This window comes from Anabas testudineus, chromosome 10, assembly GCF_900324465.2.
Source record: "Anabas testudineus chromosome 10, fAnaTes1.2, whole genome shotgun sequence".
Taxonomy (NCBI): domain Eukaryota; kingdom Metazoa; phylum Chordata; class Actinopteri; order Anabantiformes; family Anabantidae; genus Anabas; species Anabas testudineus.
This window is the reverse complement of record NC_046619.1, coordinates 20,814,467-20,839,151: the sequence shown is the minus strand read 5'-3', so window position 1 is coordinate 20,839,151 and position 24,685 is coordinate 20,814,467. Positions and strand designations below refer to the sequence as shown.

Sequence of the window (24,685 nt, the reverse complement as noted above, 5' to 3'; positions counted from 1 at the left end):
ATTATTTCCACCTTTCGTGTGACCCATTTTATCACCTCCACCCATCCACTGTGGTCGCTGCGACTGTTTTGTATTTTTACCACTCCCTCCACTCCAAAGGTTTAACCTCAGGTCACCACCAACTTCTTAATCAGTTCAGCACATGACCATTCCTTTCAATCCCCACATACCAGGAGAGAAGCACTCCCTGATACAGTAAATTACGATAAAGAGCTCACAAACCAAAATCCAGGGACCATATCCCCATATGAAAGCTGGGACCCTGATACATCAATAGACAGATTTGGGTGTGGGGCGGTGGGGAGGGGCCGTGAAACACTTCATCCACACATCAAAAGAAGCCAGTATTAGATTGAGGGAGAAGGAGAAGGGGAAGAGGAGGAGGGAGGATGTGTAGTATGTGAGGAGTCCCTCTGCAAAGTCTGCCATGCCAATCCACTGTGGTCACCGAGAAAAAAGAAAGAAAAGGAAAGAACTCTAAAGGGAACCAAGATGTTAATGTGTGTGTTCTCGAAATTTTTTGAAGGCCCAAGTTTCAAATAGCATAATGGTTACCAGTTGCCTTATCGTCATTTTGATGTCGTAAAACAAAAATTCATGGGCTGATCTTCGAATGTCAACACTGCATGATTTCCGAGACTCTCTATTGTATTCTCATTATGGCTCTTTCACCAAATGTCGGAAAGACGGTACTGAAGGCAGCGTTGACTTGCTGTCAAGGGGGGGTTGGGGCAATTTCCTGGGTTAACCAAAGAGCTCAAAGGTTACAGGTCAAAAAGTGCTTCAAAATGTTGGAAGCCAAGTCAGGAGGGGTTAAAGTTCAGTCCTTGCAGTTGTATGTCTTTTTTCCAACAGGATCAACCCCCCCTCCACCTCTGTGATGGGAGGGGGGGGCTGAAAACACCAAATATCAGCAAAAACTAGCAAGATATTATATTCGTCAACATTACCACTAATCCCATAATTCCTCCTGTTCAGTGTTCTCTTTAATCTGTGCAAGTTTACAGATTTATCTTTGATGAGATAAAAAAGCCTGATTTGCAAAGACAAACTGCAGGATTATGAGTTCTGTGTCTGTTGATATGTGGACACAACATGAACACTGTGATGTTCTGAGGACTAAAATTGCTCCGAGCTTGCACCCAACAATTCATCGCCACATTTTTCAGCATCATATCACGTTCAGAATTATTTTTGGCAATCCCTGGCAATATATTAGTTGGTGTTTCTGGAACACAAACACCCAGAACCTGAAATTATTCCATTCTTCACACAACCTGGACATCTGCCCAGACTAGACCCACATACAGTATTTATCGGGAGTGAAACAGAGCCAGGGTTTACTTCAAAGAGAGGCTTTGATAAGAGTGACTCGATAACCTTAAACCTAGACCAGTGTACTACACACTGTGATGAGTGGCCAGAGCTCTTTGGCTGACACAGACTTGTGAAAACAAGTGCTTGTGAGCCGGACTTGAACCGTTATTGAACTTAGTTTTATACAAATGTTTTTGCACAAAAACTACAGATATATATTTTTGGTGCCTTTCTTTTACATACTTATAATAATATTAATAATAATAATAATACTTACACATTGTAGACATTTAAAGAATTAACTATCAGACCGCATTTAGATAAAAACAATCTCATAGCCAACAGCCAGCATGATGGAAAATAAAGGGCAAGGAATTGCTTTGACTTTGTTTTTTCTAATAATAGGATATGCTATAGTAGATAGTAAAACAATATATTATATCATTGAAGGATATAAATATGTTTTTTTCTGCCTGTTTATTAGTAAATAACTTCAGCTAAATAAATGACATTTTCATTTTCAGTTTGCATGTTTTAAATGACTGTTTGAATGCAAACATCTCCACTTTTAAAGTTAAAGGGGTGCTATCATTAGGTTGGACAACTTGCAAGACATTTATTCGAGAAATGTATAAAACAGGTAAAGATGCCCTAAATTCTGAATCTTACATTTCTCACATGGCCACCAACAGCATTTTTTGATTAGAGTCTACAGTTTTACGCAATCCAGTGTATCTGAAGCAGTATCAGAAGGAGGTAATGACACTAACAGGATGCTTGTATTAGAGTAAATATGGATATCTAGTCTAGTAGACCACACCACACCAACACCACTTGTGGTCTTGCAGTCCACAGTACAGTAGATCCAAGTGAAGAGCACTCTCCTGTAAATGAAGATGACAAACAACCTCTGCAGTCAGAGGCGATGGGACCCGGAGGGAGGGTGTCAAGGGTCAGAGAATGAAACTACAACACCTCTGCAACCACTTGACAGGATGAAAAAAAGAGCGGGAGACGGGGGTTGCGGGTTGTTTGAGAGAGGGTGGGAGTAGCACTTGAGGCCAGAATGGAAGACACAAGCCTCCCAGCAGCAGCAGTCAGAGGCAAGGGGACACAGGGGCTACTGTTCCCATTGAGGTCTTTGTCTACCGAGCGCTCTCTTGTTTTTCCTCAGCAAACCATGGGTACAATGAAGGCGGCATGCTCCCCTCCCCTCGCGCAAAGGGCTGTCAATACTGGACCTATCAGACCCTGAATGGCCGAATCAGCCTTCCCATGAAAATCAAGTCAATGACCAGCTTCCCCTGGCTCTTCTCCTTGTGAAGTGGGTGACAGCTATAATTTCAATAAGTAAAACAGAAGAGAGAGAGAGAAAGTGCACAGAGAGAGTAATGGAGAGAGAGAGGGCGAGTTTTTCACATGTTGCTGAGGTGATTGTGCCCCAGACGTGGCATTCCCATATAAAATGCATTAATTCCTTCGCTGGGCGCTCACCATATATGATTTGATTGTGCCTGATTCGACATACTCTTCCAAGCTTCCCTAAGCGGCATTAAAAAAAAAAAAAAACACGATGCTGGGAATGCTAAGACAATTTGAACCAAACATTTAACTTCAGCCTTCTGACCCAATCAAGTGGAAGAGAAGACAGTCTTTGTCCACCTTGGCCCATCCAAGGAAAGTTGGGAGAAGGGAGGGAGGGGGGGAGAAAGGAGGAAAAGAAATGTAAAGATTTTGCCAAGCTTTTGTCACGCCTTAAGGACTGGCTTAGTCAATTGCTGTCAGATCAAGAAGACAGAAAGAAAAACAGCCGTGGTTGCCTTATATAAAAAAAACACTTTCTCTCACAGCCAAGTCGGGAGAGTCCCCATAGACAGAATTACACAGTTACTTTTAAAGGATTTGCATTTAAAAGATGGCGTACAGGCCTGAATGAGGGTCGTTTCCCCGTGACCATAGAAACACTAGAAAAGGTGGAAAATTCAGTCCGCTGAACTTTAAACGACTTTATTAAAGTGTCACTAATCAGACGTGAAAGACACAAGGTTTTAGTGTTTGGGCAAACTTACAGAAAAACTAAAAAAAAAGCTTAATGACCTGTTAAGAACATTACTTTGAAAAGCCTTGTTGATGTCCCGTTCCATAATAAAGAAAGCACCATTGCTCATGTCGGGAAAAAATTAATATCCAAAATATTCCAAGAATTTGACTTAGGCATTGTGTGGAGGTACTTTGATATCAGGCCAGCAGAGCTTTAAAAATTCCTTTAACACCTGCCTCTCGTGTTATTTTTAACCAATTTTATAATAATAATAACTCAGAACAGAATTTTTGTCCACAAACAGATATTTTTACATTTAAGTACGGGATATCAGCATCTAAACGAAAACAAATCATTGTTCACTTTGGAACCAGCAGACAATAGAAAGAGTCATCAAAAAAAAATCACCAACTGTGGAAATGTAATTTCACAATTTTTGCAAATTATAGACGATAAATGCTCAATTCACAAACATTCTGGCATGTATTTCCCCACAGAAAAAGCCAAATTCCTAAGCAGAAAATTGCTACCATTACAGCGTAATGGGATAACAACCCAAAGCATAATCCCTCGCTAACAATAGTGAGGTTTGAAAAGACTCCTGTGAGTCCTGTTTGGTGTCTGCCAGCAGAGCACTGCATTTTGCAGCCACCAACTGGCGATGTAATCTCCGTTCAATGGAGAGACAGCCTCCACACTGGGGTCACTATCATATGCATTCACTCACTGATCTACCCATCCTATCGTGAAAGAGATGACAGACCTCATTTCCATCCAACACAAACTTCACAACAAGGATGGGGGTGTTATGATCAGAAGGAATAAAACCACAGCGAGACAGGAAAGGCTTGAGAGAAGGAGGGGAATCTGGGTGGGTTGGTAAATGAATTAGCATCGGTGCTAGAGAATAAAAAGAGCCTCTGATCTTTCAGGCTGGTCCTAATCATATACACCCTAAATGAATCATCCTGGGACTTTGCCCAAGTTAATTTCAGTGCAAGAATTAATTAAAGCGAGAGCAACTTGATGTATGCAGAGCGGTGGCAAAACAACAATGTAAACAGCACCAACAATGGGGTAATGACTGCGCGGGCTAATTTGTGTCATAACGATATGAATCTGATTTCGTGAAACGAGCAGGATTAATGAGGGAAACAAAAACACTTTATTGAAGATGAGAGCTCTCCAACTGGCATGGAGAAGATGCTTATAGTCATTTCATCTTCTTGGCATAAATCGAGAATAACACATGAAAAGAGAGGCTGTTGTTGCACCAATGATCTGTGAACAATAAGAAGCATCCACCGTTTTACTGTAGAGTTCACTAGTTTAATTTCTTGATGATGTTCTGTCTATTAAGCAGCTGTTGATTTTCATTCATTTCCAATCTCACTAAAACCTTTTAAAGATGCATTAACATCTGTATTTTTACATTAGTGCAGATAAATATGATTTTAAAAAGTCTGCACTGTTTGTAAGTCTGTAAGTTTTAAGCATCTAATAACAGATTTTAACAATGGACGACTTAAAAATTAAAGAAATCTACTGTCAACTGTGTAAAACTGCAAAATCTGTGTTTTAGAAATTGGACAAATCTTCCACTGGCAACATTGGTCCTTTAAATACAAATACTGCAAAGCACCAGGTTTATAAAAGCATTAAGTGCACCACTTGTAAAAAAATGTCCTTGGCAGTTTTGTTAAACTGTCTTTGCTGCCATGTTTCCTGCAGAGATCATTTGTTAAAACATGTGGGCTGGGCCCTGTGACTGTAGCTGGTTCTTTATCTGTTTGGACGCTCTCGTCTATCTGTTACCAAACTGTTTAAATCCATGTAAAACACACCACTTCTGTTCTAGCTAATTTCCCTTGCACGCTACTTCCCTGCTGTCTGTATCCTCTCCTTTTTGTGTGTTAACACTAATGTGGGTAAAAAAGAAGCAGATAAACATCCAAAGCCTTTCGAAAGACTGAAGTCATTGTTGTGTTAATACCAAACAGCACCATGTCCACGCAGCCTACATATGGAGTCATACGCTGGGGGCACTTGGGGCATTTGACAGACGAGAAATGAAACTGTTTCCATATGACTAGAGCTGGCATTACTGCAGGCCCCGGGGCAAATACGGCTTCCTCACAGCTTAAGTACAGGACTTGTGCAAACTCAACAGCGGGCGTTCGTATAAAGCCTGTGAATAAATATTCAGTTTCAAAGACAATTTGAAATCTGATTCCTGTGCTATATTATGGATTGATTTCAATTTGAAGAAATATGATACCAGGATTTAAAAAAGGAGGGAATAATATAATTAAAGTAAACCACACTGATTGGAGAATAGATACTGGTTTTATGTATGTGACCACTGGGAGCACCGAAGTCCAAGTCCAACGTGCACTCATCTTTTAGCTGAATCCATACTAAGCATGCTCCGCACATCACAGTCTAAAGACTAATATCACAGTCCCATGACTCATAGCAGAAACGCACAACTACATTTTCATCTCTGACAGGATAATATGATGAAATCACATTTCAAGCTCGAGTGCAGTTTTGTGAATGAGGTCCCACGAGTCTGCCAGGAAGTGTCTCAATAGTGTAAAAATGCTTCATAAAAGAGAAGCAAAGTGTTGGTCTCCGCAGACAGCCGATGAGAGACAAAGAGAACATACCGCACTGTTTTACGGCCCGGCCTGCAGCGAGGCATGATGGGAAGTAATAACCACATCATTACCAACAGCGCCTCAGCCTTGTCAGACGTCAGATGAATAAAGGAAGCATGCCGAGTTCACGCTCAGGCTGCCAGTCTACCGCGCTGTAGGACTGTCACATGTGAACATGCTCACAGACATATACACAAACATTTATCTGCCTGATGAAACACAATCACACTTTCTAAAAACAGTATATCCACACACACACACTTATAGACACACATAGCTGGTTGTTTAGCAGCCAAGACAAGAGGCCGTTCTTCCGCTCTAGTGCTGCCAAGTCAGGTCAAAGGTCACACAGTTTGCTGAGAAGAGTCCTGAGAGTGTTGCTTTCCACTGGATCACTCACTCATTATCAAATAGCTGCATCAAATGGCAAGAAACCTCTGCGGGTCCATGTGTGAATCTGCAAGAGGAAGGATTAGCACCGAGGCAGCTGGCGTGCCTGAAGACTGCAGCGGGTTTAGGGTGAGATGCAAACACACACACAAACAGTATGCACAGACACGTCTGCACTCTCACTCACACACATGTAAAGGTTCCTTCTGTCCCCACCTCCCTCTCTAATTCCCATTTCAGTTTATACTGTGACTATGATACAGTAGGTTGTGGCCAACACAGATTAGGACATTTGTAGAATTAATTTCTATTGGAAACCATTTTAAAATCTTTCTGAATTGTAAATGTTTTTAAATAAACTAAGGATAAGTTGTACGTGTTGTGTTGTGGTACAGCTCCCTCTTTCTCCCTATAATATAACCACTGGCCTCTGCACTCAGTTTGCAGACCTCAGTGTAAGTGCAGACCTCCAATAGCAGCAGCCCCCTGGAGCAGATAGAGACATAATGCAATATCTGATCACCCTCCATGTAATACCATAAGAACACAATGTCCTGGGAGGGAGACTTCATTACGATCTGTCCGTCAACAGCAGGCCAGCCAAGTTTAGACAAAGTTTTGGATGATTCATTTTTCAGTGGGCTTTTTTTTCTTCCATCTTGGTGAGCTACGTGTCAGTGCCAAGCAGGATAACTACAGAAAAAAAGGAGTGGGCACCAAGTTTGTGCAAAAAGTTTGTTCACAGTTATGCATTGCAGAAAAGCAGACACGCATACACACATGCAATACAATGCATACAAAGTAAAAATAGGCCTGTGTTTGAAAGGCAAGACCATAAAGTCAACTTCCAGAACAGCACTTTGTTAAATTACACCTCAACATCCCCACACAATGGAAGCTGGTAAAATTAGGCAGCTTCTTTCATTTGCATAGGAAAATCACAGAGTGAGCAAAAAGAGAAGAAATTAAAAAAAGAGTAAAAATAGCACACTGTCAATGAACGTAATCAAAACCAGAGCAACAGCTTTCTCTTTTGCCCCTTTGGAGCTCAAAACAGTCAGACTTTCCTTTTGTTTGCAGCTTGAGATACGACCAACTTTAATAAAAACATAATTTCTGCCTAACGGAGTCAGCTCAGGTACCCCGATTGTGAACAAGAGCCTGAGTCACGTTGACTAGACTTACACTTTGTTGCCCAAAAACTTCACCAGATGGTTTCAATTAAATAGGTTCAACTGGAGAGAGGAGAAGACGGCCACATTCGCCAAAATGGTTAGCTATTTCAAGCCAGGAGTTCTCTCTGCTTTCTGTTTCTGACAGCAGATCAGTTTTTCGGAATTTGTGTAAACACAGTGTTTTGTTTGCTGTCGAGGTCCAGTTTGTGCTTGTTGCCCTGCAGAGCCAGTGCGTTTCATGATATTTCAATGAAAACACATTTTAGGATCACTGCGTTGGAAATACAGAGTAGCAACATGAGCACACAACCATCTCCGATCCAAGAACGGCCTTGAATGAGATAATAATGCTCTGAAGGGACTCCCATTCTCTGCATTTATTGTTTTGGTGACCACAAGCTATTTTCCTGAGATGTTCCACTTGGCTAGGTGCTCAAACAACCACAGAGTGACCCATGGGAGGATGATGTGTGCAGGCAATTTAAAGAGTGAGGAACCTTGTGTGTTCTGGAGGTTTGTAAGATGCTGCCAGAAACACCTGATAAGAATCACCTGTCATCCAATTTACAAAAAGACACATGCTAATGTTGGGCTGCACAGTATGAGGTTGTGTATGTACCGCTTTAAATCATTGGAAAACACAACCAAAAACATTCGGCTACACAAAAAACCAATAGATCCCACTTGAAGGGGCAAAGTCTAAGACAACGCCAACTAGATGTCAAATGAGGAGCATGAACAGAGTTACGACTCTCACATTCTCTTGCGTGAATTTTAAAGCTTAACAAGTTGCATAGAAATAAAGAGTGCCGGAAAAGTCATGCAGGGACATTTTGAAAGCTGAAATATTTCAATTCTAAAATTGAAAACAGCTGCAAATCGACTGTGGCTTGGCCTGTTCCTTTTTGTGTGTATGTGTTAAGACCTGCAACGCAGAGAAAGAAAGAACAAATACTAGATTTTGCAAGCTTGAAAAGTAATAATCACAACAACACAGCTAGAAAAAACCATGTACAAATGCTAAATCACAATATGGTTAACCTCTTAATAAAGTTCCAGTGTGTGCTGCACACAGAGCGGAGCAGAAGGAGAACGACAGTGGATCTACTGATGGAAAACTCATAAAATAAGAGGGGAGATAACAATAACATGGCTCTCGCTCTCTGGTGCCAGTCTATCTTTGCTTGTCTCTTAACTCTGACACTAAAGCCCTACTCCAGCCTCCCTCCCTGCTCTCCAGGCTCAAACCTCACTGCACTCACCCCTCCTTACTTCTCTCTTTTTCCTCCCTCCATCTCCCATCTAGCTCTTAAATTATCTGTCCGGGCTGTGGGAGATACCCCTTCCTGCCCAGGGTTGCTCGTCTTACCACAAGCTGGGAAGATGAGGTGTGTGTGAGTGTGTGTGTGTGTGTGTGTGTGTGTGTGCACATGAGAACAGTGCATACGAAGCAGAAATGCACGTCCTCTCTCTCCTTCTCGTTTGATGTCCCTGGAGGTGGGAGGATCTGTGAAGGAGGCGACTAGACTAAATGTGACTTTGGAGTTGCCGGTGATGGACGGCCAGCGGGAAGTGAGATGTGCAGAAGAGCAGGAGCATGCTTGTTTTCTTACTTATGTTTTTTAAAGACAGAAAACAGAGAGACAGGTCAACGAGGCAGCACAGCTCTGAAAACAATGGAAATTTGCAGTGTGTATTTCTGCATGTGGATGTGTTTGAGCCTTTGTTGATGCTAGAGAGCTCAGTAAGTCACGTGTAAGAACAAATCATTCTGTAGCTGGGATCCATTATTACCACAGAGAATTTGTGCCAAAATCAACCCTCCACTCTCCCTCTTTCTCTCCAACTCCCTGCGTTTTACAAGTGAAAGTAGTGAACATTCTTTTTTTTTTTTTTTTTCCAGTGCTGGACAGACTTGGACGTATTTTATGGTCCCTTCATAGTCAGAGCAGAGCAGAGAAAAGTGATGAAGAAACCTTTGGGATGCAGTCATACTCAGGAAAAGATTTATTTCCACGTGTCGCACTCGCTCAAGGAAAATGTACAACCCAAATCATACCAGCTCTACCTGATGATTCCCCCTTCATCTACTCCCAATCAACCTTGCTGTGGATGAGTGACTATAAAGCTCGGAAACTTTAGATCACAGCTTCTGATGGGCCTTTCTGATTGCGCTCCCAGTACAAAATGTTAAAACTGGTTCCTTTTGATCACACTTGATTCTGCAGACCAAAGGAGAAAAGCGTTCCCAGCGGAGATTCATTTCAAAAAACTATTTCGGTCGCGCATTTGGTCGGAGCATGTGCGCTCAGGACAGGAGAATGACCCCTCCCAAATGAGGCACGACAATCAAAGTCACACAACAAGAGAAATGTATCTCTGATGTGAAAATAAACCTGATGATGCAAAACTCTGTGAAGTATGCACAGTTCTGGCCACATTCATTTATTATTCTATCCCAAGGCCCTGCACTGACTTTGCATGAGGCAGTAAAGGGGCAAAAATGAGAAAAAAAAAGTCTGGGGACAGTCAACCGCAAGGCTGAAAGGATTTTCTTATAATACATACTGTATGTACATTCCCTTTATAAACACAATTTAGCGGCGAACCAAGTTTTAAAAATAGATTATGTAAATAATTTTTGCTTTAACCTGTTTAGAGTAGCAGCAGGGTGGGGTTACCACACCAGGACAATTCAGCAGGCCACAAAAGACAACACAATGAGTGCTACAAAGTTAAGACAATGCCATTGAAATCTCAAGGTAATTTCGAGTAGATTTTTCCTAGATTTACTTTTACTTAGTTTACTAAATCTAATGCTCACACTAATCCAGGTCTAGGGCTGCGTTCTGAGCCTCAGTACTTGTTTGGTATGAACCAATTTGTGTCCACAGCAGCATCAAAGACTCACAAAATACCAAAAGCTGGGATCAAATGCCTGGTCTAATACATAATCATGTTAACTTCTTCTTTTTTCTTAGGCCAACTGTTTTATTTTTATTTTTTCATTTCATCCATCAGATCTTTAACTCCTCCATTACTGCCTGTTTATTCACGATATTTAACGTCTTAAATCAGTGACTGGAGGAAAAACACACTGTTTCTTTAACTAAAGCAATGGTTTCCAGCTTGGGAGTCTGGATCCCCACAGGAGCTAATATCACAAATCTGTGTGATTACTAGATGACTGAGTTGACAAAGTATATATTTTGCTACACCAAATTACATTTATTCTTTCTATTCATACTAGTTATTCAGCTGTAATTCATGGGGGAGAAAAACACAAAGTTACTCTGCTGCAGCTCACCCATGAACACTCGGCTTGGGGAAAGACAAAGATGAAATACTCACCAACTGCTAAAGTGATGCTGAATTGAGCAATAAGTGACGGTGTAACGAGTCAAATATGAAATGAATTTTAAAATAGTGACGCTCACTTGTGAATTCGTTTAAAAATCTTATTTAAAATCTATAGGGTTTATGAATATTAAATATATTCCATAAAGTGGTTAAATGAGCTTTAGAGTAGCAGTAAGTGTTTAACGCTTTTCCAGTTACGCTGTGCCACAAATTAAATGGATCATGACAAAGATTAACAAACAGTGTGGAGTCATAAAAAAAGAGGACATGAACCGCAAAGTTCATTAAGGGCTCATTTTGAATCCTAATAAAAGTTTTGCAATGATCATTTTTGACAGCAGCATAATCATAATTATTTAAATGAATCCGGAATTATTTTGACTGCGGTAAAGTTTCAAATGTTCCTACACTTCGAACGTTTGTGTGAGTTTGAACTTCAATATGTGAACATATGTGTGTGATTCTGGCAGCGTTTGGTTGCACGCATGAGAGAATGTTTATGCAGCTTTTACAGTAACTGTCTCATAAAACGGACAAATGCTCGGAGACGACTGGCACTCCTCGGCACGGGCTGAACCACAGGTTCACCTGGACCGACCACCTACGAGGAGGGAGACCTGAGCAGATGCATCAGCTCTTCGATGACCGTTTCAAAATAGCGTGTCCGCCCAGATTACTGCGTGAATTACAACCTTGTTTATGGCCAGGACTGCAGCATTACTACCCTTTCTCAAGCACACGTGCACGAGCGACGACGCATTTAAAAAACACTGGAATTAGACCGTGAATTACAATACACAAGGATTCAGTTTGTTCTGCATCATTCCTCGTCCAGTTCTTGTAAAATGTGTCTTCTGAGGAACATGAAATTTTAATACTAAGCTTGGACGTAATCAAATGTTTTTTTTTTTCAGCTCAGTTCAAGTGATTCAACAAAGAACAGTGAATGCATCACTTGGGGGGCTATCTGTTACACTGTTTGACCGTTCTCTAAAAAGTGCACTCATCATTATTTCAATTTTTATTAATACTCACACACAAACACTCCAACCCAGCATCCGTATCATGTTGTTCAGCTGCACATGACCTTCTCCTCCCTGCCCCGTTGACCTGGCTGCCTTTGCTGGTTTTATATTTCAGCTTTTTTGTGCTCCATCTACTCTACAACCTCAGCCTCTGATGCTCTAGTCACATTTCTCTGCATGTTGAAGAAGGTTTAGCCTCACCAAAACAGAGAGAAAGCAAAAGAGGCTATGAAAGACAGACCGAAATAAAACCAAAGAGACTTTGAAGTTCGTTCACAACAAGATTTATAATCAGACTGATCCACAACACAGAGAGAGACACAAACAGATTCCCACAGACACAAAACAAGCAGGGATACACAAAGGAGATGCAAAGGCACAGAAATATACAACTTAACGAACAGGATGATGACTATATCGGAGCACAAACTATCCATAGCAACAGAGGTCAACACTAATTTCTATATCTGACTCAGCCAACTGATCTCATTCCCCAGACGGTGATGTCCCAAAAGCTCTGGGCTGGCATATTGAGCGCTCCTGCCCCCACCTGCTTAGGAAAGGATCCGGAGCGCTGCCCTTCCCTCTTGCTACCCATGATTCCTAGTAATGCTTGAACGTTCAGCAAAATATTTAATGCACCCCCCCCTCGTCCTCCATTCCCACAGCTCCCAGTAACAGTGCCTGACAAGTCCAGAACCCTCCCAAAACACTCTTGTCTTTCTTCAATCTCACAAGTCCAAACAGCTCTACCATACGTCCCTCGCTGGTGAGCAGAGGGGAGGAAAGCTAGCTGACAGGGGCATCCATACACACTCCTAAATCTGCCAAGGCAAGATGCTGGCACAGGCAAAAAAATAACAAAAACCTCCCGAATCACGGCCAGGGCAGTCCGACACTTTATCTACGAAGGCAAAACAAAGGAAGGCCTGCGGAGCACTCGGACTGTGTTTACTTTCAAGGGGGAACAATGCCTTTAAGAGGAGGGGGCAAGGACTTATGTGTCACTTGAGGGCCTCTCTGAAAAAATGCACTTCATTTTGATTCAGAGTGAGTTTAACAAAACAGTTGTAGCAGTCTGGTGTATAGGGGCTGAAGGGTTTGAGGGTGAGGGGGAGGCAGAAGAAGCAAGAGAGCAAAGAGGACGAGAAACAGACTGTTGAGGTGACAGGAAGATCTATGTGGTTTCTTTACAGCTCTCGGTATTTAGTTGGTTCTTTAAAGGAATATTACACCAAAATGTTCAGTTTTGCTTAGACTGTTGGAGACACATAGAAGCTGTGTAACAACTGTGATACAGTTTGTTCAGGACTTTTAAAACGAAACAGAAAAAGAATATATGGCCATGAACATACTATGGACAAAAAGTCCAGTGGATTTTACTGTATGTGCTTCTTCTTTCCTACGTTTTCTAATTAAAACGTACCCTGTGAGGTTTTCTTGTAAACAACATGTAGTGATAACACTGCATTTATTGTTGAGGTGTAACAAACATGTTGCACATGTTGAACTTGTTTGTTTCTTTCTTTGTTTATGGTATTAAATGTAAATTTCAATTATCAATATCAATCAATATAAAAACTAATATTCACAATAATATTTTTGACCCATTTTCCAGCATATTCCACTGCTATAATCAGAAAAATGGCTGATAATGTGTTCACTTCACTGACTGAGCTAGAGACAAGAGTGGAACTGATATTTGAAGGTTTCAGTCTCTGTGGAGAAGGATTCTGTAATCCAGTGGCAAATTACTCAGTATGAGTGAAAGGAGGAAGGACTTCTCGCTACCTCTAAATGAGGACGTTGCAGGATGTGATGAATCAAAACTGTGAGTGAAATATAAAAAACATCCTCCCGAAAGGTATGAATGGAATCTGCACTAACCAACAATGGATCAATCTGCTGCCAAGAGACCTTTACAGCATCTTCCTTCCAACCAGTTTCTACGAAGAATAAACATCGATTTCTCGGTAATGGCATGTCATTCACAAACTGTTGAAGCATAATAGAACAACTTAACATCTAACTCTCTGTAGTTCATTGCACAGCCATCGATTGGCATGGCTGTGGCAGAAGTGCCCACTGCAGATCATCATACATGACCCAGATGTGCGACAAAAGGTGCATACAGTCCTACAAACAAACAAAACTGACAGATCTGTTAAACAATCACACTAACTAAGATGCCAAGTTTAGAAGAAAACACAAAAGCCCCTTCATTCCATAGCCCAGCAGTGTCCTGAATGTTAGAGATCATGATCATTGATAAAGCTAAATTCTCTTTGTCTGAGTTTTTCCAAAACATCACACATGGTGCATAGCAGAGGGAAAAGTGCCAGCTTTCCCTTATGCATCCAATCAATGGGGAGAGTGGGAAATGGAGAATGTGAAAGGGTCACAACCCGAGGGATGAAAATAATCCCCCAGTTGCTACCGGGTATCTGGTGTATAAACATTGCACTGGAAAAACATTAGTCTAAGTCTGAAGGTTTACACTATTTTACCACACTGTGCTTTGAGATCTCATTGACAGAGGAGACAGCAAATAGTGCCAATGTGACCTGCTCATTTGTGCTGGTAAAAATACAGCCATAGAGACAACTGCCCAATGCATTTCAGCAAAAACACAGGCTAGATTTCCAAATGTGGAAGGTCATTTGAATTCCTCCAAGTTATTAGATCTCACGCTTCTCAAAGTGGAGAGATTGACTACTCAGCCAGGTGGTGTGGTAAAGTCATCTCTCAAAGGGGTGAGAAAGTTCAACCTTAGCATGAAACCCACCTAGACTTTAAAGTTTGGGAATGGTGCTTCGAAGCACTATATTCACTCATTAGCTCGACAGTAGAGACTGCAGCAAAGCAGATTGCCATCTTCGCTGCAGGCAAAGTGAGAGAACATTTGATATTCCCATTTGGCCTGAACAAACCTTTACATTAACTCAGCTAACACGATTTTGCCAAGTAATCCTTGATTCTGATAATATGTAAGCTTGCCTCCATACTGTATAAGTTACTGCAGTATTGGATTTCAGTTTCAATATTTGCAGAGGCTAAAAGGCATCAATAACAACTGTCAAAAGTATCCCACTAATCAGGCAATACAAAAACACAAAATACATTTCTGAAGAGAAGCAGCCTTCACCTTTTTCATTCTGTTTCACAAGCTCTGATTTATACGCAGTGTATGTGTCATGCAGGCTGTGATAACATGTCATTTGAAGTCCTGGATACAATTTCCAAAACATATATGGTATCACATTTGGTTTTTATTTGACTAGCAGCGCAGCCTTAGCCACCCAGCCTGGGTTTAGGGTTCCTACATTACACTTTGGAGAATTTAACTGGACTTTTTTTTTCAGGAAAAGACTGAAAAAGGTGCATCGTGTAATTCAAACTCAAAGGACAGCTTAAATTTCTCTTTCCCTGCCCTCAGCATCCTTTCACAGAGTCTTAAGAGGTCATTCAATTTTAATGGTCATTGGTTATTGCCTATGTAGCAGTTTCCTTAAGACCACCCCAGTACCAAAACAGCCTCAGGCTCAAAAGCTCCAAGTAACACTGGCACTGATGATGCATACCTGCAATAGAAGATCATATGAATTACTCTCACTTTCATATCTACTTGAGACACTGAGGGAAGCCATGATGGACCTTGAACCTGAAACTGAATCCTTAAATGATTTATGTGTAAAGAGAGGAAAGTAAAAGAGGCTTTTTTTGATTTGTGCAATTCATATCTGCTGATAAGAATATTTCTGTTCATGAGAGGAGCTTGTGCAGAGGACAATCAACACTCATTTCCCCTTCTCAGACTGTTCAAATATTAAAGGAGGCACGTTCAAGATTAATTGTTACAGAGTATGTTTTTGGGAACGAGAACAATAAAGTTATCATGCCAAAACTTTCTTATTCATGTCCAAAAAATTCTGATTTAATATAATGCAGAGCTGTGTGTAAAAAGGAATTTATTAAATGAGCACAAATGCAATAGGTGGCTCTGCTTTATATGGGCCTTGGACAGTCTCACTCTATTTTTTTCCTGTCCAAACCTTGATTTCATTACACTTATTTCATCCAAATGTGTCTTACAAATGCCAGTGGATGAGTTAATACCCTCTCCCTGCCAAACAGATCAAATAGACTGGTAGAGCAAATTATAAGGTGGCTTTCTGGTACCTGTACATGTGGGAACAGAAAAGTTAGCAGTGCACTGACCTCAGCACGCTGTGTCCTGGGCTGGCTGGCATCTGTCTCAATGGCGTACACATCCACCAGGTAGAGGTCGGAGCCTTGTTCTCGGTCCAACTCTGCAGCCGTCTGTATCACTCCAGTGTGGCGGCCGATAGTGAAAAGGCGTCCCACAGCTTTTCCACCGCAGCGAACCGCCACAATGAAATACTCCACTCTGGTGGCAGAGCCTCGTGGACTTGAGGCATCCAGGGAGATAACATTGGTGCCAGGCGGAAGTCCCTCTTTCAGGATGGTGATATATTTGGGTTGGGAAAAGACAGGACCATCCATCCCTTGGAGGATGATGGTCAGCTCAGTTCTGGAGGTCTTGCGGTCTGTGCCGTGGTCTGTGGCTGACACTGTGAGGGTGTATATTAGTCGGGATGGTATCAGCTGGGAGGCCAGGCGAATATCCCCACTGTACCTGTCCATGATAAAAGTGCCTGAGTCCCCTTCAACAAGCTCATATTCTACTTCCCCATTTGCCCCCTCATCAGGGTCAAAGGCCACTACTGTAGTCAGGATGGAGCCAATGACTATGTTGGGCTCAGCCACAAGTGCATTTTGGGACATAAAAGTGGGAACATTATCGTTCTGGTCTGTGACCCATATTGTGACATTTTTCAGGGCAAAGCGACGAAATTCAACTGGAACTGCCTGGTCTGTGGCTTTGATTGTCAGCTCAAATAGATTGGAGAACTCCCTGTCGATTTCCTTGTTGGTGTATATAAGCCCAGTGCTTGGGTCAATGGTGAAGTGGTTTCCTCTGGGAATCTGCTGGACAATGGAGTACTCCAGCTGCCCATTGATGTCTGCATCTGTGTCATGAGCTGCAATAGTCATCACTGAGGCAGATACAGGTAGATTTTCAGGGATGGATTTGAAAATGTCCCCAGGGGCAAATATTGGAGGGTTGTCATTAAAATCCCTGACATGAATAACCACAGGTATGGATGAGGAGCGTGGTGGTCTGCCATTGTCCTTAGCAGTGATGTTCAGTTTGTAAAATGACTGGGTCTCAAAATCCAGCTTTTTAACCAAAAAGATGCTGCCGGTGTTAGGGCTGATGCTGAACGTGCCGTGGTTGTTTGTAGCTGTGATGCTGTATGTTATGTCTGCATTTTGACCTGAATCTGCATCCGTAGCAGTCACAGAGGCTACCAGCTCCCCTATTCTCATGTTTTCCAGGACATCCACAGACAATGAGGACTTAGGAAATGAGGGAGAGTTGTCGTTCTCGTCCAGGATGCTAATACTAAGCAAGCAGGAGGAGGACAAGGGCACAGCACCAGCATCGACAGCTATAATTTTCAGTGAATAGGAAGATGTGGATTCATAGTCCAGTTTTCCAACTAAAGTAACCTGTCCAGAGCTGCTATCGATAGTGAACTGTCCTTCTTCGTTGCCCTCAGAGATGTGATAACGAACCAGTCCATTCTTATTCTCATCTACATCAGAGGCAGAGACCCGCAGGAGCTGTGTCATGTTTTGCGCTAACTCGGAGATGGAGGCCTGGTAAATGTCTTTAGTGAACTTAGGTGGGTTGTCATTGATGTCTTGAATGTAAACTTGCACTTTGGCCTGGTCTCTGAGGGGCTTGGGGAGACCCTGGTCTGACGAGACAACCACAAAGCTGAACACTGCGGCGCCTCTTTGTCTCATAAGGGGCTCGCGGTCCAACTGCAGCGTGCTGGTCAACTCCCCTGTGATAGCATTCAGCTCAAAGTTGGACTGTGGAGTCTCAAATGTATATCTGACCTCACTGTTAGGTCCAAAATCCTTATCCTCAGCAAAAACCCTTCCAACCAGTGACCCCCTCTTCTGCTCTTCCTCAAAATGAAACACATAATTGGTGCTGTTAAAGAGGGGGCGGTTATCGTTCACATCATCTAGAATCACTGTGACATTGACGGTGGCACTTAGCGGTTCCACTGCTCTGTCTTTGGCTACAACCACTAAGTTATATCTGTCTTGTATTTCTCTGTCCAGCTCTGCTTTGATATACAGCTGCCCATCTGGAAAAATACCAAACACATCACCTGTGTTGCCACCAGCAATGTCATACATAATCTCCCCATTGAGACCAGAGTCTTTGTCGGTGGCCTCCACTTTGAAAAAGCGACTGTTAACAGGCTCAGACTCCAGGATGATGACCTCATATGAGAGCTGGTCAAATACTGGTGAGTTGTCGTTAACATCATAAACACTGATGATAAGAATGAGGCTAGAGGTGTGCTGGGGAACCCCCATGTCTGATGCCATGACCTCAACCTCATAGGAACTTGTCGTGACCTCCAGTGGCCCAGTTAGCGTGATGAGGCCATGCTTTTCATGAATATGAAACAGGTTTTTAGGGTTTTGTGTGAGGCTGTAGACCACCATGCCATTTGTGCCCTCATCAGGATCTGACGCCTTGGCCTGAAATATGACATGACCCGTGCTCCAGTTTTCCACTGCACTCACATGCTCCACAGTATGAATAAAATGAGGAGAATTATCATTTAGGTCTTTTACAGTGATGTTAACAAAGGCCTCTCCTGTGATCTCTCCAGCTCTGGCTACAACCTTCAGCTGATAAAAACCCTGCTCCTCTCTGTCTATCTGACTTCTTGTTGTGATCTGACCTGCACTGTTTAAAGCAAAAAGCCCCCTGTAGTCCCCCGCAGTGATTAGGTATGAAATATTAGTGTTCAGATCTACAGTGGTGGCTGACACTGTGCCTACAACTGTCCCAGGAGCAACATTTTCAAACATGACAAAGCTGTAGACTTTCTGGCTGAACACCGGTGGGTTATCCTGTGTGTCTATGACAGTTACAGTCACAATGGCCTGGGTGTGGGAGCGGAGGCCACTACCATCTGCTGCTGTCACCTGCAGTTGGTAAGCAGTTTTCTCCTCTCTATCCAGGGGCACGAGGGTGGTAATTTTCCCTGTGTTGCTATTAATGCGGAATTTGGCAACATCTCCAGCTGTAATTATATATTTGACTGTGCCATTTCGGCCCAAATCAGGGTCTGAGGCTGAAACAGTGGTTACATAAGAACCCGATGGCTCATTCTCTTTCACATTGGCAAAATACTGCACAGGGTAGAAAACTGGCCTATTGTCATTGATATCCTTCAGTGTGATGTTGACTTTTCCTACAGAGTGCAAAGGGGGGCTGCCTGCATCTGCTGCCTGGATGTGGAGTAAGTAGGACGCCTGATCCTCTCTGTCTAGCTCCACGGCTGTGCTTAATCGCCCTGACACAGCATCCAGGCGAAACAGCTCCTGGATGCTGGCTGGAGTCTCTGCATCAAATGAGAACCGGATAGTTCCATTGGCCCCAAGGTCGTCATCTGACGCAGACAGTACCACCAGCTCAGTGCCAGCAGGAGCATGCTCCACAAGGGAAACATGATATGTACTCTGTGTAAATGTGGGCACTTGGTCATTCACATCAGTGATGTTGACTATCAGTTGAGTATAGGAAATCTTGGGCTGCAGCCCCTGGTCTTTGGCACTAATGTTAAGCACAATTTCAGATGCTATTTCCCTATCCAGCAAAGCGGCGCTGGTAACCAGACCACTGTTTTCACTGATGGAGAACCAGCCCAAAGCATTTCCAGACACCAGGGAGTAGCGCAGATTGGCATTCTGCCCAGAGTCACCATCTGTTGCAGAAACCCCTTTAATGTAGCTGCCTTTCGGTATGTCTTCACTTATATCTACTCTGTACAGTGTTTCCTGAAATATGGGTGGGTGATCATTGATATCGTTGACAAAAATAACCAGACTGGCAAACGAGGACCGGGCCATAGGTTTGCCATTGTCTGACACAGACACAGTAAGGTTGTATGAGGAAATTCTCTCTCTGTCTAACACACTGGCCACTTTGATCAGACTTAAATTAGGCACAGGAGACGTGTGCACTTCAAAGTGTCTCTGCTCGTTGCCTCCTAAGATTGAAACCGATATGTTACCATTAGCCGTGGGGGAGTCTGAATCTGAAACAGTGAGTAAAGCCACAACTGTGCCAATCTGTGCGTTTTCATCAACAGATGCGAATTTGGAAGTAGTGGGGAAATATCTGAACTTCACTACAGGGTCATTGTCGTTCACATCTAAAAGTTTTATTGTTGCCTCTGTTCTGCCTGACAGAGAGGGCACCCCGTTGTCTACTGCGTGAATCGTCAGGGAATACTCCTTCTTACTCTCATAATCCAAACCCTCTTTTATGATAATAGTACCTGCTTTGGGGTCAATTTGGAAAGGTGTCCCCTCATCTAAAAAGTACCTGATTTCAGCATTAGCTCCCTCGTCTTGGTCTGATGCTGTTATCTGCAGAATACTGGAACCTACAGCTGCATCCTCAAAAACACTGGTTTGATATTGATCTTGCTCAAACATGGGGGGGTTGTCATTAATGTCTTGAATAGTGACGTTTACTTGGAGATAGCCAAACTTTTTTGGCTCTCCTTTGTCCTCCACTTCAATGAGGAGCTGGTAGAAAGGAGTAACTTCCCTGTCCAAGCCTCCAGTTGAAACAAGGTGCAAGAATGCCCCCTCTCCACTAGGATTGACTGTAATATCCAGGCGGAATTTCCTCTGCTCGTTGCCTTTCACTATTCTGTAGGTGGTGTGATCAACCCCGTTACTTCCAATGTCCGAGTCAGTGGCGGTGTCCAGGATCACCTGTCTGCCGCTGCTGGCGTCCTCTTTAAAAGACACGACTATTGACGCGTCTGGAAACACCGGGGAGTTGTCATTAATATCCAGAACTACTATCCTGACCTCTGTGGGGTAGGTGGGTTGGCTGGATAACACCACGACGTTTATGACATCACTCTGCAAAATCTCTCTGTCAATCACCGAGGAGGTGTAAATGACTCCCGTGGTGCCGTTGATTGCAAAAAGTTTGTGGTTCTCGCTGAAGCGGTACGTGAAGCTGGGCTTGGTCTCTATAGTGCCCACGTAGGTCCCGATAGGCTGCTCCTCCAGGACCTGGAACTCTTGACGGACTTGGCTGGATGCTGAGTACTGCGACAGAGTCCATAGCATTAGTAAAATCAAATGAAACCGGCCTAAGCCCCTACCTGTGAACGCCATGGTCAGTTAGCCAGTCCACCGTTCTCAGACAGAGTCCATGCCTATGATGCATCAACTTTACTGAGGTTGGACAAATCCCTAAAACATTGTATTCCAGCAAGTGTGCAGAAAAGAAGTCAATGGGAAACCCAGCAACGACCCTTTCCACACTTCTTCAGAGTCTCAGAGAACTCCAGAAGTGTTGTTCTATCCTGCGCTGCGCACTGTATCCTCTGAATGAACAGAAGGAGTCCTGCAGACCGGAGAAGTTTCAGTTCAACTCCTTAAAAAGCATTTTCAGGACGGAACCTGACAATCCCTTCAAACACAAAATAACACGAAAGTTCCTGGCTCCGAGGAGATGCGTAAAAAAGTTTATCCAAAGTTAGGGCGCAGGTCAGCGGCGCTGTGCGCGCAGGCAGCTCAGTCTATACACGGTCCCGTGGAATAACGGTCCAAGCGCTTCAGTCATATTGTGCTCAGGAGTCCCAGTAAGTTAGGACAAAGCTGGAGTTCGGCAAACTCCCTCCCATCACTGATCCCATTGGATAACTGCGCTCCTGCCCGCCCCCCACCGTCCTCTGCTCTTCCATTGTGCTGCGCAGCTCCGTTGTCTCCGCTTGTGGAAGAAGATGTCAATCAAACAGGACAGGTAATGATGCCCCTGATGTCCTAATTACCGCATTAATCCGTGAATGTGTGTTAACACTATCTCCACAAGCTCAGGAGATGAAAGTCATTATCTCCACATAGAAAATATTAAAGCATCGGTACAAAATGTACAAATACAATAAGAGAGAAAACTAAATATTAATACTTTTAAAAGTTACTTAAAAATCACATTAGTGTAGAACAAGTCACATTTCAAATGGTATAGCCTACAGTAATAAAATAGTACCATAATATAATAAGATAGTATAAAGAAATTATCCTATTATTATTATTATTATTATTATTATTATTATGTTTGTACTGATGAGACACTCACATCTTGGGCCTCTTTTCTTCTGTTTATGTCAGTCTAGTCTCATTCATTTGTTTAGATGCTGTATAAATCTGGATGTTCCTATGGTAAAGTCTAATAAAGTTTCAAGTCACAACTGACTGAAGGAAATGATGAAGAAAACACAACCTGTGGAATCCCAACTGTGAGTAAATATCTCCATCTAGTGGCCAAATCATGGTAGTGTTGCAGGACACTAGAGGTTTACACAGGACACTGACATTAAATCACACCCTTCACCAGAAAAAGACTAAATGGACTTATTTTAAAATATATTAGTTCCCTCTGCATGTGTTAAGAACTGTTGTTCTCAGCTCAGTGTCGTCTGTACCAGTGTCTGTGAAAACCTGTTCAAAGTCAGCGACATACAGAGAGTTTCATACATATACATATGTACATATAACAATGATCAATCCTTCATAGACACTGTTAAAATACATTTACTGAAAATATCACAGCTGCTATAACCTACTGTTGTTACAGTAAATATTTACCTGAATGAAAACCATCCACAGGTTAAGGGATGTAGATGTTATATATTTACCCTAGCACTGCTTAAAGGCCTTGAGCTGCATGTGAAGACAGTTCACACAGAGATGTTTAAAAATTCTTAATGCTGTTTAACATTCAACCTTTCCTTTAGATTCCTGCTGTCTGTTGTAAAGGACTCACTGCAGCAAACACGTTCAATTTGTCCGTGTTGTGCAGGAAAAACAAACAGATACGACTCGATTATTTGTATCTTGCAGTGCTGAAGTTTATATTGTACAAATGTTTACGTTCTGAGAGACTTCAGGTGTCAGTATTAGGAAATAAATGACCCGAGTGTGGTAGTTAAGGGTTGGAGAAGCATCTTTGATTCATTTGATTAAAAAGGGCAGAGACTTGCTGTTTGGAAATGAAATACTTTAACAATTCACAGGTCATTTATCTTTAATTTATAATAATTAAAAACTAAAGAAATGTACATTCAAACATTTACCTACGTTACACTTTCATTTCTACCTGATGAACAGAACATTATCACATCAATGTGCCTGTTTTATGCAGTAAAAATATTGTCATTGCAAAATGATTAAATACATTTCACAGTCTTTAGAGTTTGTTCAGTTTCACCTTCATAAATTAACATGTTGGTGAACGACTAGTTACTGGATGAATTATCCTGCTACTAGTTGTAGCTGTAATTCAGGTTTCACAGCAGGTAAAATGCATCATTTAGAACAGAACAAATCATAACCTCGACTCCTGGTCTGTGTTCAGGTCAGATGAGTTCACTGAGAAGAAGAACTGCAGAGAGAACAAACATTTGAACTTCTGCTCAGATGATCGGGGAGGGGGAGCTTGTTCCTGAAGTCCCGTGTTGCACTTATCTGTCCTGTGAAATAACATGACTGCAGATAATTATAACCCTCCTGATTCTGAGAGACAGATGTTTATTCAGGTTCGGTATTTGACAGTTTGTGGCTTCCGTAATCAGGCTGTTGGCTGCTTGGACTTTAAGTAAGACATGAGTCAACAGATGTAATTGAATTACAGAGTGGGCTGGTCTGCTGGTAGCCGCTCTGCCTGCCTAGTCTGACACAGATTCAATGTTCTGGTAGCAGACAGAGCCTCAAAGTAGATTACTTCCACGCAGGAGACGTTTAGCTAACATGATTACACCAACTAAAGCAGGAGCTCTCAGGACGCTTTAAATATCAAGTTGTTGTTAAGTTTGAGCCAATTCCCTCATGCTGACTGATGTTTTCTGTGTGTCTCTGATCCCAGAGCTCATTCTGACTTAGAGGAGATGCTGATGTGACAGCCGGCACCAACACTGGAAACATGCTAACACGTCTGCTTCTTCCAGTCTTATGATTATGAAGCTTTCATTTACTGCTCCACCGTCTTATTCTGCAGGTCAGTCTGGACTTATCAACTGTAAAGTCTTCTGGTTTATTCTACCATCCACCACTATCACCAGCGTCTAGGTCTCAGGCATGATGGGCTTCTCCATCCCTCCTTTATAAGATGCCTCTAAACATAAAGAGAAACAGAATAACTTCAAGTCATCATTTCATTCAGACATTTCTGTCTCACGTTGCTTTTTGTCTCTTTGTGGTTACTTGTGTTTCTATTTCCTGTGTGTTTCTGGTCACTTATTTATCTCTTTGTGATCGTTTTTGTCTATTTCTGCTCATCATGTGTCTCTTTGATATCATCATGTGCCTCTTTTTGGTTATTTTCCAGCTGTTTGTTGTTGTTCAAGGCAAATAAAGAAACAAACACTCTCTCTGTTGACCTCTTTCACATTAAACAGTAAAATGGTTCTAGGGGCTCCTAAAAAATGTTTTTCTTGCACCACCATCATGAAAACATTGACACAAAAAACAAAAGGCCTTGTATTTCATCACACACACGTGCTTTATGCC

The 24,685-nt window shown here is 42.3% G+C and overlaps 1 protein-coding gene across 2 annotated transcripts in view; it reads right to left on the bottom strand.

Annotated features, from left to right (window-relative positions):
• The window catches only part of LOC113160284 (protocadherin Fat 4), a 91,941-nt gene extending 70,215 nt beyond the window's left edge, over positions 1–21,726 (bottom strand). For both annotated transcript variants that reach the window (XR_003298683.1, XM_026357471.1), the window contains exon 1: positions 16,187–21,726. Coding sequence is in view for 1 of the 2 variants with exons in the window: in XM_026357471.1 (XP_026213256.1) it covers positions 16,187–21,289 (5,103 nt within the window). In the remaining variant the exon portion in view is untranslated. The remainder of the gene's footprint in view (positions 1–16,186) is intronic.
• Between the last annotated feature and the right edge of the window lie 2,959 nt (positions 21,727–24,685).